This window comes from Aulonocara sp. 'chitande type north' Nkhata Bay, linkage group LG7, assembly GCF_057382095.1.
Source record: "Aulonocara sp. 'chitande type north' Nkhata Bay isolate Kocher_YH1m ecotype deep benthic linkage group LG7, A_spYH_male_GT1.1, whole genome shotgun sequence".
Classification (NCBI taxonomy): Eukaryota; Metazoa; Chordata; class Actinopteri; order Cichliformes; family Cichlidae; genus Aulonocara; species Aulonocara sp. 'chitande type north' Nkhata Bay.
The window spans coordinates 32,041,511-32,058,942 of NC_141350.1; the positions used below are offsets into that span (position 1 = coordinate 32,041,511).

Sequence of the window (17,432 nt, forward strand, 5' to 3'; positions counted from 1 at the left end):
TAGCTGCAAGTATTGATTGTGCTGCAGATATTTTTATCTAGTTTAACCATTTTCATGTTGGCACTGAGATATTATTATGAAATTACTAATTCTGACTATAATCTCATTAAATTATTATAACAGTCTCGAATGATAGAGTGTGTTACAGCAAAGTAGTCTCAAGAAATATATCAAGACAACCACTAACAAGAACAATCATAACTTTATTTATTGCTGTATCATCTTTATTGTAGTATAGGTACATGATTCAAAAACAACACAAAAACCCTCAAAACAAAGAACATAATACCCTCAACGTAATAATAGCAACAAATTTATATTTTCATGCTTATATATTTTTAATCAGGGGAAACAATAAATATGTCTGACAGCATTAAAACTCTAAACTTCTGTCATGTTGATCCTGTCCACTAGGTGTTCTCAGTGAGCCTATTTCTTTTATAAGCATGGCAGTCTATAAGTGACCTGCCTCAGCAGATGCTATTATCAGCTTATATATTTCCAAAACATGTATTTTGTAAACATCCAGATTTCCTGTCTCCTTGGCACTCAAGAGGTCTCACATGAGTAACTTATGCATCTGACCTATTATTTAAAGCAGGTTATTTTTAAAATAGCAACAGTGTCGCTCTTAATTTTAACTACGAAGCTTAACTTCTCAAATATCAATTGCGATTAAGAAAACAATCAGCAAAATGCATAAAGAAACAGTAAATAATTTCCCCCCTTGGTTTGAACCAAATGAGCTGAAATACAGATACAAGAGTGACTTAAGGGTCCAATTTTATGGTATGGCTTTTTCTGATTGTTCCAACTTGGACCAAAGTGTGAAAATTATGCATTTTAAAACTGACCATATATTTAGCACTGCCCTTCCAGCCAAGATAGAGGATTGTAATCAAAACAAACATTCTTTTATTTAATGTGCGCCAATATCAGTATTAAATGTAAATGTTATGTCCTATAACAACAATGAATGCAGGGAATTTAGTGAAGGAAATATGAAACTGTGATGCACAAACATTTAATGTCTGAAACCAGATTTGAAGTTCCTTTTAGCTACTAACGTACAAGTGAACATGATATTCATATTTATAGTAGTTTTTGTACCACTGTGCAGAAATTCATGAGACAAATTTTTTACTCCTTCAGTTGAAATACATTGTTTGACATAATATTCACTTTCATAAACACTACCAAGCACTTTCATGTAACTTTGTCCAGCCACTACAATTCTTTCCTCAACAATTCAAACTTCACGTACAACTTCACTTACTCTGTTTTTCCTCAATCATAAATATTAGTTTTGATTGTGCATACCAGAAATTAATTGGTTCAGCTCTTACAGTAGCCAGAATATGTTAGGGGAATGCTTTAGCACACTTTAACAAGACTTTTCGCCGTTGACTTAATTAAAAAAAATTAAAAAAAATAGACACATCCTTGCAAGTGCTAAAATTAACCTTTGTCTTTGTGTCCTAATGATTGGAAAAAGTGTGCTATGCCAATCAAACATTTTGTCCAGCCCTTTTAAGCTGCTTGTGAAAAAGACCCAGAGTCCCTTCCTCTCCTTGTGAAACTGACAATACTATAACTCATAATTTATTGTAAGTATTTTTGTTGTGAAGCTCTTTATACAAAAAGGGAAAAATGTGAACATTTCTTTCTAGAGGCCAATTTAAAAAATTCGTTTACCAAAGATTAGCTAGCCATTAGCTTGTTAGTAAAGGGTTTGCATATAATCTGAAAGACAGAGATTCACAAATCAGATGAACTACATAGTCATGTTCTACCTATTTTGCTTTTGGGCCATTGAGAGGTTTGTATGGTGGAACTAGGAACTTCCAGGAATCATTCCAACCTGACAGCAACTTGAAGGACATTTGCTTTTTCAAACTATCAGGCCTAACCAAGAATCTCCAAGATTCTTCCCACTCTTCAGGGATCTGTTCATTGGTTTTATCCTCAGGATTTAGCTTTTTTCCTGAGCTAACTTTCCTTGAACATGGTTGGGTTTTGCGCAAGAGGTGGCATCCTGCCCACTTCTTTTCTAATTGTTTGTCCTTGTCATTGTTGGAGTACAAATGCCTTCTTGTTTTGGCTGTTTTTGTTATGATGACCCTTGGGTCATTGGTTCCCTTTAGCTTTCTTTTCTCTTTGTTATGCACCTTGGCACTCTGCAGGAACTCATGGGAGTTTCTCCAAAGGCTGTAGTTTGGTGTATTGTTGTCACACATGTTTCTGATGTCATTTTGTATTTTCTTTTCTCTTGACCATTCGACTGTATACTGACAATGGTTAGAAGGGGACTCCCACCAGGATTTTTCCACTTGTGGCATTGGGTTGGCAAGTCTGAATGACTTTCCCCACTTGCATCCATGCTCACTTGCACTGGCATGTTGCTGTTGAATAGTGTTGCTTATGCTTTGCCTACTTATTTCTGAAGATTCAAAATGACTTGGCTGATGACTGAAAAGAGATGCAGCTTTCCATGAAGGGCTCCAATCTTTCTCATGGTATCTTTCCCTGAAAATCTGGCTGTCAAAAGACCAGCTCATTTTTGCTTTGATTCTCTGCATGGAAGTCTTCCCCTTTAGGGGTTCGATTTCAAATGATTCATTCACCCAGTTCTCTCTACGCATTGATTCAGTCCAGTGTGTGTGGTACATCGACCACTTCCAGGCTTCTCTCCACTGAGTTAAGGAGGGTTTATCATGATGCAACTGAGTCTCTGAGACCATCCAGGATGTTTCCCAGTCTGAAATTGCAGTGACATGTCTCCCTTGTGTCCATGAGTTGTCAGGATTGTGAGAAGTACAATTTCCTTGGTGGATTTGCACCTTTTCCTGTCCAGGTTCTGATCGATTCTGGTGTCTTGAGAACTTCCACGATTCCTTCAAGCTCCACTCCCCAGTTCCCTCACTACTAGGGAATTCTACAAGTACAATGTGGCTCTGGTACTTTGCTCGAGCTACACGGTTTTGAGCTGGGGTGGACCAACCCTGCTGCCACAGGTCAAGCACTTGGTACAAGGGCTGGCATGTAAACTTCCATGAGTCATTCCACTCTGCAGCAGCTGGCTTCATATAACCCCCCTTTTGTGAATCTTTGAAAGAGCTGGGTAGGTTTATCCTCAGTCTTCTTCTCTCCAACCTCATTCTATGCTTTATTGTCCTCCAAGAGTCCCTCAGTTCTGAGCAAGGCAAATTTTTTTCTAAATATTTCAGAAGAAATAACCTAGACTGGCTGAATTCGCTCTTTGGCTGATATATTATGTTGTGTTTCAGTTGCTCATACTGTAAATCTGCTTCTTCTGAAGTTGAAAAATACACCTTAGAGTTGTTGTCCAACAACTGAAACTCCAAAGCAGTTTCTGCCCTTGGTGGCAAAGTCTTAAGGACTTTCTCTATTTCCTCACATGGTTCTGAGTTGTTTTTGGTCACCTGCCATGACTTGCTCCACTCAGAGACTCCATTAAATTCTTTGCAATGCTGCAAGTATAGATGGTTGTCTTTATGCTCATGTGACATAGGCATGATTTTGTGGAAACAGGGCTCTTTCTGTTGGTTGTGGTCATTAAAGTCATCATCTTTTTTCAAAGTAGGATTTGAATTCTGAGACTTGTTAACAACCACCATAGCTACTTGCCATGAGTTTGCCCACTCTGAACTCTGAGATTTTTTGTGTTGAGGCACCTCCGATTTGTTGTAGCAATGGTGGTTTACAAGCCTCCAACATTCTTCCCACTCAGAGCTTATCTCTTGATTTTTGTCTTGCTTCCTAGCAACACACTCATTCAATATACCATCACCTGGAACACTGATTGGATCCTGCTGAATTGCTGATTTGGTTGATCTCCATGACTCACTCCATTCTGATGAGTGCAAGACTTCATCGTGGTGCTCAGTCTCAAGCAGCAATGTAAAAAATCCAGATTTGGGGATATTCTCTCCATTTGTATCTTCTTTGCTGCATGGATCAGATTTTTTCCAGGACATCTGCCAATCTTCAATGGGAAGATTCAAATTTAGCTGCTGTGAATCCATCTTCCTATTGTCAGGTTTTATCCAGACATTAAGGTTCTGTGGATTTATCACATTTGGCTCATTTGACCAAGGTTTCCCAGTTTCAGAGCAAGGTTGCTGGGTTGCAAACATCCAGCACTGGCCCCAGTCTATGGCACTCTCTGTTGGTGATCGCAAGGATTTGTTGTACTTCCATGATTTCCCCCACACCAAAGTGGAAGGTTGAGTTTGAGTTATGAACATGAGTAATTGCATCCCATTTATTTTTTTGTCCTGACCTCTTTTGTCTTTAAGGTTGGGAACTGCAGTAGAGAGGCCTTTGCTGTGGCTTCTTGGTCTGCTGAGTGGACCTGAGCATGTGACCTGAGGAAGAATACGAGGAAGCTGGGGCTGTTTGCTCTTCCAGATATTGTTGTCTATCTGAGCCTCAGGTGACTTGATTTTCCTTTGCACCCCTTTGTATCCTACCACTTTAGAAACCATACGATTTGCCCAGTCCTGGTTAATTCTGTAGAAACACACATAGAAGAAAAAATGCATAACCTATAACAATCATCACACTTTAATGTAAACAATAAGCCCATGATGATTATGTTGTTCTTGCACTTGCATTTTTACAGCCTAAAGTGATTATCATGTGATACAACTAACGTTATTCATAAAGTACATATTTCAACTTTCAGGTAAAAGTCTAAATCAGTAAAAGAAAGCTGATTTTGAAATTAGAATAAAGAGCACTTCATGTTTGTGATTTTTACAGTATTAAAATTAGGACTTTTCTGACAAATTGTTTTGATCAAGCACTAATTTGTTCAGGACAGAATGTTATTAGCCTCACTCAACTTTTTCCAACTACATAAACATGGCCATAAATGCAGGAATAATTGACCTTTTTTTTTTTTTTTTTACAGAAGACTGAAGGCTGGAACTTCATGTAATGCTCATGTTGACAACCAGATAATTTTAACCACCTTTAATTGGAGATTAAGTATCAGAATTTCAGAACATGGACCCAGCTAGTGAAATCCAGTTTAAAAACTTCTGCAGTGGTTTTTACAAAAACACATTATGAATTAGTTCGCGAAAATTTATTTCATGTTTATGTTCTTTTACATTGTCCTGCTTATGGAGTCTTACTGTAATATACAAAGCCTGTCTTTATTTGGAAACTTATTGGAAAATCTTACATAATCAGGAGACAAGAAACTAAAATTAACACACAGGATTATCTTAGGGTCCTGAAGATTTTTGTCTATATTTCCATCTATATCATTTTACCTACACTGATTCTATGATATCATCATGCTGCCTAGCAGGCAGGAGGACCATGACTTTACAGATGACCTTGCACGTTGTGGGAATGAACAAAAGTATTTTACCAGTACAATATAATCTGCAGTATAATCATTGCTTTAACAATGTAACCGATAGTTTTAAGATGGCCTTAAGAGGCTTATGCATACTGTTATCATATTAACCTTGTATTCCAGATGCAGTTATAACTATTTTATACATATTGCATATCTGTGCTTATTTTGAGTTGATGTTCGGTTCATTAAGGGTCTTAAGCTTCACTGGCGTGATGGTCCAGGTGATACATGCTGAGGGAAACTAGAACATAGAAGGAATTGCAATACAGGCTTACAAAACACTTATATCAGGTTATTTTTAATTATCGTTTATAAGTTCATATTCTTGTATTAAGCTTTTAGTAGAGGTTCTTGATTAAAACATTTATTCAGTAGATGACATATACATAATTTCAGTTCGGTTATTACATACAGTGGGGCAAAAAAGTATTTAGTCAGCCACCGATTGTGCAAGTTCCCCCACTTAAAATGATGACAGAGGTCAGTAATTTGCACCAGAGGTACACTTCAACTGTGAGAGACAGAATGTGAAAAAAAAATCCATGAATTCACATGGTAGGATTTGTAAAGAATTTATTCGTAAATCAGGGTGGAAAATAAGTATTTGGTCAATAACAAAAATACAACTCAATACTTTGTAACATAACCTTTGTTGGCAATAACAGAGGTCAAACGTTTACTATAGGTCTTTACCAGGTTTGCACACACAGTAGCTGGTATTTTGGTCCATTCCTCCATGCAGATCTTCTCGAGAGCAGTGATGTTTTGGGGCTGTCGCCGAGCAACACGGACTTTCAACTCCCGCCACAGATTTCCTATGGGGTTGAGGTCTGGAGACTGGCTAGGCCACTCCAGGACTTTCAAATGCTTCTTACGGAGCCACTCCTTTGTTGCCCGGGCGGTGTGTTTTGGATCATTGTCATGTTGGAAGACCCAGCCTCATTTCATCTTCAAGGTTCTCACTGATGGAAGGAGGTTTTGGCTCAAAATCTCACGATACATGGCCCCATTCATTCTGTCCTTAACACGGATCAGTCGTCCTGTCCCCTTGGCAGAAAAACAGCCCCATAGCATGATGTTTCCACCCCCATGCTTCACAGTAGGTATGGTGTTCTTGGGATGCAACTCAGTATTCTTCTTCCTCCAAACACGACGAGTTGAGTTTATACCAAAAAGTTCTACTTTGGTTTCATCTGACCACATGACATTCTCCCAATCCTCTGCTGTATCATCCATGTGCTCTCTGGCAAACTTCAGACGGGCCTGGACATGCACTGGCTTCAGCAGCGGAACACGTCTGCCACTGCGGGATTTGATTCCCTGCCGTTGTAGTGTGTTACTGATGGTGACCTTTGTTACTTTGGTCCCAGCTCTCTGCAGGTCATTCACCAGGTCCCCCCGTGTGGTTCTGGGATCTTTGCTCACCGTTCTCATGATCATTTTGACCCCACGGGATGAGATCTTGCGTGGAGCCCCACATCGTGGGAGATTATCAGTGGTCTTGTATGTCTTCCATTTTCTGATGATTGCTCCCACAGTTGATTTTTTCACACCAAGCTGCTTGCCTATTGTAGATTCACTCTTCCCAGTCTGGTGCAGGTCTACAATACTTTTCCTGGTGTCCTTCGAAAGCTCTTTGGTCTTGGCCATGGCGGAGTTTGGAGTCTGACTGTTTGAGGCTGTGGACAGGTGTCTTTTATACAGATGATGAGTTCAAACAGGTGCCATTCATACAGGTAACGAGTGGGGGACAGAAAAGCTTCTTACAGAAGACGTTACAGGTCTGTGAGAGCCAGAGATTTTCCTTGTTTGAGGTGACCAAATACTTATTTTCCACCCTAATTTACGACTAAATTCTTTACAAATCCTACCATGTGAATTCATGGATTTTTTTTTCACATTCTGTCACTCACAGTTGAAGTGTACCTCTGGTGCAAATTACTGACCTCTGTCATCATTTTAAGTGGGGGAACTTGCACAATCGGTGGCTGACTAAATACTTTTTTGCCCCACTGTATATGAGAGTGGCTTCTGTCTCTCTGTCTGGTGAGAGGTCAGGAGCTAGTCGACGAGGTGAAATAGGGTGCAATTGTGGTTAGCACACACACACACACACACACACACACACACACACACACACACACACACACACACGTAGACACACACACACACTCAGAGAGAATCATTTATAGGTGAAAGTTTAATCATGTTTTGCTCGGGGTTGCAAAAAGAGCAGTTTGTCGCAGAACTGCTGCTGATGTGTCAAGATGATAAACGAGCATCCGGCAGTGACAGGAAGTACCTGCCGTGAAGACGAAGACAATGTTCTTTTTAAACTGTGTTAAAAGTTATTGTGGTTTTGATCTGACCTATGTATGAAATGGATCTAACATTGAGGGGGCGTCATTAAATTTAAGCCATGATGGTATAAAATATATGCTTATGCTTTGATTTGTCAAAGATCATCAATTGCTGTCTGCGTACGCAGTGATCTTCCCACGCGTGCATTAAATCATTGTTTGACTTCACCCGGCCGGATCAGTGTGGTTATTCTTCGATCACCTCTTGTACCCATCCTCAATATTGAACCCTTAACAACGTCTTAAAGTTGATGGGTTCCGAGAGATTTTACTGTGCTTGCACCTTAAAATCATCCATTAGAACAATAAAGTCCTGGAGATCTACAGCAAACAAGAGGAGCTATTGGGTTGATGGACAGGCAATGGAAAATACGAATGAATTCACTTTATATGAAGAGAAAAATAAGCATTTCAAGAGATACTGTCATGGTCCTGAGTCTGAGGACTCGGTGTATTGTGTTTCTTTATATTATTCTTTGTTCTCGGTTATTCTGTTTTGTCTTTTGTTTAGGTTTGCTATGTGTTAGTGTTTTTGTTTCATGCCTGCCCGTGTTCTCTCTGTCTGTCCATGGTGTTATTGTGTCTGCTCATGAGTCTGCCTGTCAAGTTCAGTGTCCTGTCTGGTTCTCTGTGTCTGTTAGTTTCCTGTTTTATTCTGAAAGTTCATGTCTCATGTCAGTGTGTTCAGTTTTACCTCTCCCCTGTCTCGTTAGCCTAATTGCTCCCAGCTGTGTCTCCCTCCTGTGGCCTATTCCCTGATTACTCCCTGTGTATTTAAGCCCTGTGTTTTCCTGAGCTCTCTGTCGTGTCGTCTGTTTAACTCCATGTCCGTTTGCATAATTCTGTGTAACCCGGTGTTCAGGCTGCGTCTCGCCGCCAGCTTTCTTTGTGCATTTTGTTCCTCCTCCTGTGCATGTTTGGTTTAAGTTGAGTTCTTTAGTTTTCCCCAGTTTAGGTTTGTTTTCTCCTCGCTCTGCTCCTCCTGTTTTTGTCACCTTATCACCTCTGTAAATAAACATTCACTCGCACCCCAGCCAGTGCCTGCATTTTGGATCCTTTTCTCAATTCACCACACGACTGTTGCGCAGCCGTGACAGATACAGAGAAGGGCACAGCCAGCATCAAGAAAGCTCAGCAAGACTTCACAATCCTGGGACCTGTCTGGAGATCAAGAGCGACATTAAAACCAAGCTCCTGATATTCAACTCTAATCTGAACCTGTCAGTGCAACCAGTCAAATGTCACTCGAAAAATTGTTTAATTGCAATTCATAAGAAAAAGTGAAAAAGAGAATGCCCCAACATGACATGAAACTGCTGAAGCCCTATGCTTCTCAAAGAGTGTTGAAATTACAGTCACAACTTGGCTTTTGAATTTAAGGTATTAGTTTTATAAGAATATTAGATCTAACTACTAGAGATGGACCAATCCGATATTACGTATCGGTATCAGTCCGACACTGACGTAAATTACTGGATTGGATATCGGAGGGAAATAAAAAATGAAATCCGATCCATTAAATATCATAAAAGCACCTCACAAAACTTGCAACATGGTGTAACTCGGCTAATAACTGTAGCACGTTGTAGCAGTATGCATCACGTGCTGTGTGTATTTGTAGCCTTGAAGTTATCCCAGAGAGAAGTAAAGCAAGTGTGTAAGTTCATCTCTGAATGTTTGTAAAGCATTCCCACATTAAGCTTAACAACCGATATATGGAGCGACTGCCTCTTCGCTCTCCCTCCCTCTCCTGCTGCTACTTCAATCATGAAACTGATCAATGATCATAGCTGGACTGGTGATTTTTTGTTTTTATGGGCCGATGTTTTTGCTTTGTTTTTTTCCGTAACGGTATAAACACTGAAAGGTGGTGGATTGGCCAGATGCTGGGAGATGTATAAAAATAACTCAGTTGTTTGGTGGTGGCTATTGCGAGCTTCCACAGATTCAGTAACATTAGCAAGTGGTGGAGGCCAGCAGGTGGATGACGGAAAGGCAGGAGGAGCAGAGACCCGAGGCGGTGAACTGAACTTCAGGTAAGAAGTTATGACCTGCAGTCTATCTGGGTCAGATGTAAATCAAGTTTAGGTGGAGTTTATTTTCGTTATGCTGACTTTTTACAGTCAGTTACAATAACTCGTACTGCGTACTAGCTAGCATGACGGAGTTTATATCAGGGGCGATTTTAGCACATTTTCAAAATGAATCAACGTGTTTTCCGACGATGTTTGCTACCCTACAATCCGTCCTGCTCTGTAGTAAATTCAGCGACATTTCACCGTCCTGTTGCTAACATTGAAATGTATGCAGACTATTTAAAATCTAAAACTTTAAATTCTCCGTAGCCTGCTGTTGTTACCACTGTCCTGTTTGAAATGGATACTAGCTAACTAACTGAATGCCCATCAACCTTATAACTCCTGGTGTGTGTGTACAGAGACAGCCAGGTTCATAATGGATATGAGGAAGTTTTTTCAAAAAAAGGAGCCACATTCAGGTAAAAGTGTAAAATCAAATGATCCATCAATCAAGAATAATGTTGGATCAGTGTTTCAATATTTATGTCTTTTATTAGATGTTCATGTGGTTATTTGCCTTATGGTTGAAAGTACACCGAGAGAGGACTTTTTGTTAGTGATCTTAATAGTATTTTTTCATCTAAGCTAATACAATCTATTTGTGTATGATTGTCAGTCCAAAGAGGGAGAGAGGAAAGAGGGAACGTGAGGAGAAAGTACAACGTCAGGAAGAACCAGGTAAGAAAACAGACAGGGAACAGTGACAGGCACAACAGAAACTGTTAAACTGACAAAGAGAAAAAACCTGATTTTACTCAAACAATCTGGAAGTTGTGTCCTCCCTATATTAAAGCTGCTGTACAGAATCTGCAAAACAAACTGGGTTGAAACATTTTTGACCCTCTTTAAAAACATTCCAACATAACATTATCATTGATTGGGGAGATTAAAATTAATGATATATTTTTATGTGGTTCAGCCACAACTCTACTAAAACCTCAGCCAGTAATAGGTAGGCCAACTTTTGGACCGTCCAGTTGTCTGTATGACTGCTGCAGTACATACATCACATTTGCACACTATCAGAAAAAGCCAAACAGCCCTGGTGGAGTGAGGAGCTGTAAAGAGAAGCAGAGTGCTCTGTTTATATTCTAAAAAATTTTAAGCTTGTTTCAAAGATTCTGTACAGCAGCTTTAAATGTTTTCCAAAAGCACACATACACTTATTAGTGTTTCTCAAACTTCTTACAGTGTGTACCACCTGATAAAATGTCAAGCTCTCCCAAGTACCACTATGAAAGAATGAAACTCATAAATCTTACAACACAAAATTAGTATTATTAAATTAGTAAAATTAGTGTCTGCAGTAAAGATTTTTTCATACATTGTATACATTCTACCACAGGCAAAGTTGCCTCCATTTTTATAGTTTTTTATTAATATTTTGTAATAATTTATTTGTAATAATTTATTCTGTTTTGGGAGTGTTTTTTATGTATCTGTATTATATTATACATACACATTAAAAGTAAATCTCTGTCCAAAAAATGCACTCAGTTTACTTTTTACTCACTATGAGCATCATTCATTATTCTCCCGCAGTAATTAAGGTTAGGATGTGTATTTTTTTTATTCCAATCCATTCTTCTTTTGCAGCATTTAAATAACCTTTATGAGATTTGATGATTTTGTTACAGACTTCTCAAAAAAGTGTTTTGCTTTTCTTTCACAAATGTGGGAATTAAATTGTGTTAAAATGTACAAAACAGTGATGTCATGTTTTGTGACGAGGACCCAGGCACAGAGAGACTTGATGAATTTAAGAATCTTATGATTTAATAAAGAAATTTGCAGACTTGCACAGAGATGGTACAATTATGATGACTGATAACGGAGATGAAGACAACAGACAATGAGGACAGGGAGGAACAGGGGTTTAAATGCACCAAAGTGACAGTCAGAGAGAACTCAGGACAACATTTAAGGATGCAGGGACTGACAGAGACAGGTTTATCTTGCCTGGCTGGGCAGCTCTCTGGGTGCTCAGCACCCCCCAAAGCTCTGATTCTAGAATCGCCCCTGGTTTATATACTACTGGGTGGGTGCTATGATGTTACTGATGTTGAACTTGTTTTATCTTATTTTATTTGTGAGGTTAGTTATTAGAGTTTCCAACCATCCTGTAAAAAACGGAATCATCTCATATTCAGAGAAAATATTATGCGTTTCTTATTGAGGTGAAAAGGAACAGTTTGTCTCGGACTTCAGCTACAATGAAAAAGACACAAAGCTGGAGTTATTCTTTTTTTTTTTTTTTTTTTTTTTTTTTTTTTTTTTTAACAGTTTTTTCTGATTGCCCAAGCACATTTTTTGTAACTATTGGCTAATTTTGCAAAACTCTTCACACAAATAAGAGAACCAGAAGCTGGAGTTATTCTGTGTCTTTGCTGCACAGCTGCCTCTTCTTCTCTCATTCTCTCCCCCTCCCTCTCCTGTTTCTTACTTCAATCATGAAAACTGATCAATGATCAGCTGATCGGCTTTTCTCTCTTGTTTGTTTATCGCTCACTTTGCGCCAGAAAGAAGAAACCAGCGGATGTCGCACTAAACAACAGCAGCACGTTTAAGCTTGATCAGCTGTTGTTAGAATTTATTTAATATTAATTTCTAGTATCAGCTGATGTTTGCTGGAGCCACAGCTGTAAACCTGCTGGTCATGATATCGGTTTGGTTATCTGGTGAGAGGGAAACATGAAGATGAAACCAGGAGATGTCCTTACTGAATCATCAGAGCTGAACAGGTGATGGAGAAACAGGTTTACCTTTTAGGTCACATGAATGAGTGGAAGGGAAGCTATGAACTGTTTCTGAGAGACAAATAACACCAGGATCCTTTTCTAAGTAGCTGACAGCTGGTAACTGTGCAGGGGCGGGTCTAGCAAAGTTTTGCCAGGGGGGCCAGGTAGGGCATTAACAGGGAAAGGGGGGCACAAAGACATACTTTTCTTTCTTATTCTCATTTAAGATGTCTCGCTTTTAATAAATAATTATCTGAATCTTACAACAAACGTTTTCATCTGATGTAAAATGTATAGAAATCCATTATTGTACATAGTACTTTTTTAGGGTCCCATCATAATTTCTTCAGAAGTAACTAAGTACTGTATATGATGCCAGTATTTTCCCACATTTTCAAGTCAATTAAGTTTTATTCTTTCTCACCTGTCTTTCTGTCTCCTTTCACTTTTTAAAGGTTGCCATGTTAGAAAAAATATTTTGCCCTGCCATGCTGTTTATTGATGTGGCAAATGAATGGTTTATGAAAATATATTTAAATCTGTCATCAATAATCAGTAATGATCATGTCTCACCTCTAGTCTCCTCTGTCTTAATTTCAGGTTTACACCATGTGTTGTAGATAGTACAGGAGGTTAACTCGACCAAGCAGTCGACTTTCGGGTACTGTTTAGAATACCAGAACAGGGAGGATGGTGTAGGTTTAAGTTTATTAGATTGATACATATATACCAACAAGACAGTGTACATCACTGTGACAACAGTGTTCGTTTTCATTCAAAGGCTTTATGGCTTTTCCTATAATACCTGGTGGGCCGGTCTCTAGTTAAAATGCCCGGGCCGATTTTTTTTGTCCCAGTCCAGCCCTGTCAATGATCAGCTGATCGGCTTTTCTGTCGCGAGTCCGTCTCTCTTGTTTGTTTATCGCCCACTTCGCGCCAGAAAGAGGAAACCAGTGGCTGAACAACAGCAGCACGTTTAAGCTTAAGCTGTTGTTAGAATTTATTTATTATTACTTTCTACACCAGGATCCCTGTGCAGGGGCGGATCTAGCAAAGTTTAGCCAGGGGGGTCGATAGGGCATTAACAGGGAAAAGGGGGCACAAAGACATATTTGTCTTTCTTATTCTCATTTCAAATGTCTAGCTTTTAATAAATAATTATCTGAATCTTACACCCAAAGTTTTAATCTGATGTAAAATGTATAGAAGTCCATTATAGTAACTATTAAGTCTAATATACCCTAGTAAGCTATAGTACTTTTTCCTTTGGGAAGATACCATCTGTGCAGTCTGCAATTCTGTTGAAGAAAGATGTTGAATCTATTTAATTATTCTTGAAAAATAATTGATTTCGGTGCATTTTTTTTCCCCACACTGCATCAAATTAAAGTTGATTACGTCAATTAAGCATCATGAGGTGGGGGGTGGTTCCCTATTTTTTATTTTTTTGCTGGGAGTTTGCAACCCTATTAGTTAGGTTGCTTACTCTTTAAAATACCAGAATAGGGAGGATGGAGTAGGTTTAAGTTTATTACATTGATCAGTGTTGCTGAACTATGAAATATTTTGGGTGCAGGGTAGTTTTTGCATACAGGTATGACAGAATAGGTTTAGTGTTTTGTTTTGTTTTTTAACTTGAGTATGAACTTATACAAAAAGCAGCAAGATATTAAAAACAGTTTTGTTGATTAAAAAATTCATATCTGTATCGGCCGATATCCAAATTTATGATATCGCTATCGAACATAAAAAAGTGGAATCGTGCCGTCTCTACTAACTACTGCTAAACACTGAATTCAAATGCACTTTAATGAATATAGCGAGAGAGGGAAATTCCTAGACAGAAATAGAACAGAATCTGATTTTCCTGGTTCAGGAAATTAAGAAACCTCTGTATTTGTTTGTGGTTTAAAGTGTCTTTTTTTTTTTTTTTTTTTTTTTTTTTTTTCTTTTTTGGCCTGTCCCGTTTGGCTCTTTTGCCATCAGAATTGTTGTCTAAAGGCAAAGAAAGATGCCCAACGGATTTACTTTACCAAACTGACCATCCCAGCCTTGCCGTAATGGTCCATTTGATTCACCTTTTATTGTTTATTTTATTTTCACTTACTGAATACGGGACAGACTTGACTGGGGGAAAGAAGGGGAGAAAGAAAGAGGGAAAGAGAAACAGCTGAGAAGAGGGACAGGGGAGAAGGGCAAAAGACAAAAACCAACAGAACGGGCAGAGAAAAAAAAATGCATATATCAATCACCTGGATCACCTGCTGAGAAAGAAAAAAGAAAGCAAGCAGAAGAGAACAAGAGTAATAGAATAAACAACATCACAATGATATATGGGAATATGACAGTAAATACTAAATGTTAAACATTATTGTGCAGCACATAAGATCAACAGAACACAGTGTGCTTTGAGGTAGGAGCCAAAAAGGGTGTAGTTTGTGGGTGTGATCACCCGTGTGTACACCTGTGAGCATGGACGCGCTTGTTTTTTGTTTTTTAAAAGGTTCCTTCATGTAATAATCTGCTAGAGGGTGTGGGGGGGCCACAGCCCCGTCCTCCAGGGCGTGAAGCAGGTGTGGAGGAGATCAAAACTCCAGACATCCAGAGGCCCCCAGAACACAAGAGACCAAGGAAGACCAACAGAGGGGCAGCTGCGCCACTGTCCCAGAAAGAGCTGAGGAGAGTCCCAGATGAGGGCTCACTCAGCAGCCGCGGAGCAGAAGCCAGGGGGAGTTGCAGTGACGCGCCCGTGAGCTCCGCCGGCAGCCAGCTGCGCCTGAGTGACCGAGCCCCAGGCTGAGAGGCCGGGGGCACCCCACCTCCGAAGTGGCCCGAGCGAGCCCCAGGCTCCAGGCCCCGATAAGCGGCCGCCAAGGAGTGAGCCGGTGTGTACCTGGACGCCCATCCCCGGACACAAAGAACCACCAACGCACCGATGTCTGAGGGGGTCCGCCACTGGCAGGGGAAGTGGTGGTAGGGGGAGATAGGCCTCCAAACCTTGGAGGGCCTGAGATGTCCCCAGAGAGGTGGCGCCTGACACCCAACCTGACATATAGACACAGACATACAGGCACACACAGATACAAACATCCATTCCCACCCTCATGCTCTCATATGCACTTACTCCACACTCAACCAACGTGGAGACAGACATAAAGAGACGCTGTACACATGATCACACTCCCCAAGCGTACTCTACAAACCGGGTCTAGGTGCCCCCGCCCCTGGAGGAGGGAACTGCACCCAGACCCAGGTGGTGTTTCCCTTTTCCCTGCGGTGGGGAGAGGCAGACCGCCCCGACTCCGCAGCAGCAGGAAGGCTCCACACTCCAGACCGCAGTCGGACGGCCAACTCCTCCTCCTAGTCCTAGCCCCCCTGCTCCAGCAGGTCGCAGAGAATGGGGGTGAGAGAAGACTCCAAACGTCCAAAGTGTCTTAATTTTTATGTTTAATGTACGTACGGTAACTTCACTCTGACCTTCTCTCTTTCAGTTTTGAGGGCCAACTGTAATTCGTGTCACTTTTTTCAGGTATTCATTACATGTCCCAATAAATCAGTTCAGCTGCCTGAGCTACCTAAAGTGTCATGACATCCAAGGCATTCTAGCGCATGTACCTCCTCTCTTAGCTCTGATATCAGGGTTAACTGTTGACCTTTTAGTCTCATGATGGATCAAATTCTACTTGTAGGACACCATAATTTCTACCTTTTTATTATTTTTATTATTATCATCCCTGATATTTTATGTTCCTTTTATGAAAGCAAATTTTAGGCATAAGAAACACTTTTAATTTCAATAATTTGTCAGTCTTTCAACATTATCATCTATTAAACTTTTCTTCTCTCCCCATTACTTTCACCAGAACTCTGGATTTTCTTGGGTATTAGAGATGAAGAGAATCTAGGTGTCACTGAAAGAAAGTGCTAGTGCAAAAACATGTACACTGTGGCAGCAAAGCTCATATTTAGAGCAATAAAAAATGTTAGAAGTTAGTAAAAATCTAGTTTAAACTATTTTAAGACATTTTAAGACTTGGGCTCATTTTACTGAATTGGACATAAGCCAAATGAAAAAATGGAAGTGCAAATAAGTGCAACAAAAAGTCATATAGAAACCAACTTACCTCTGTAAGACTTACACATCAAAATGACTTGTTCTGCTTTATCAGAAGTAACTAATATTCTGAGAGATTAAGACAGTAAGTTCTGTAACACTCTTATACTTTAGGGCTGTTAGAAGGTAGAGTTTACTGTGCTCTAGACTCAAATAACTAACAAAAATGGTCTTAGTAAAACCTTTATAAATAAAATAAACAAACAAACAAAACACGTATACACATGCATTCCCTTACGAGGGCAGAGCGCTCTTCAGTATCCGTTCCTCCTCCAGCTTTATCTTCAGTTCATACTCTCGCATTCTGATCTCCCAGACGTTCTTCATGATGGAGGCGCCGCAGCCAACCACCTCTGGGTTCCTCTCACTGGACATCTTTAAGCTGTTTCAAACTCCCTGCACACAGAGAGACACAAACCATTTGAAAAAGTATTAGATTTGTATTTTGACTCAGTTTTGAATGCCATTAATATCTCTCACATCCTGCAGAGATCAAGGAGCTGTACCTTGAGTGGTGATAATCTGAGTGACCAGGGTGGTGACACTGCCAACAGCTCTGCTGCTATATATACTGTCAGTCTGGGTGTCATTAACCTGCTGTTAGACATTTAGATAGGCACAGCCCTATCTAAAAATATAACAGCCTCTAACACACATACGCCTGCAATATTACTGTTGTAGTAGCACCTGCTGTACTGCAGTGGAATTAGGCAAGGTATCTTAAGTAGGGCTGGGCAAAGGCTCTTT

The 17,432-nt window shown here is 39.9% G+C and overlaps 1 protein-coding gene across 1 annotated transcript; it reads right to left on the reverse strand.

Annotated features, from left to right (window-relative positions):
• Nucleotides 1-212: 212 nt before the first annotated feature.
• LOC147325504 (uncharacterized) lies at nucleotides 213-17,237 on the reverse strand. Its single transcript, XM_086300050.1, has 3 exons — nucleotides 17,192-17,237; nucleotides 16,924-17,081; nucleotides 213-4,533 (listed from the first exon to the last, which is right to left on the reverse strand). Exons 2-3 carry the CDS (start codon nucleotides 17,058-17,060, stop codon nucleotides 1,794-1,796), a joined length of 2,877 nt encoding a protein of 958 aa, XP_086156176.1. The 5' UTR covers nucleotides 17,061-17,081; nucleotides 17,192-17,237; the 3' UTR covers nucleotides 213-1,793.
• Between the last annotated feature and the right edge of the window lie 195 nt (nucleotides 17,238-17,432).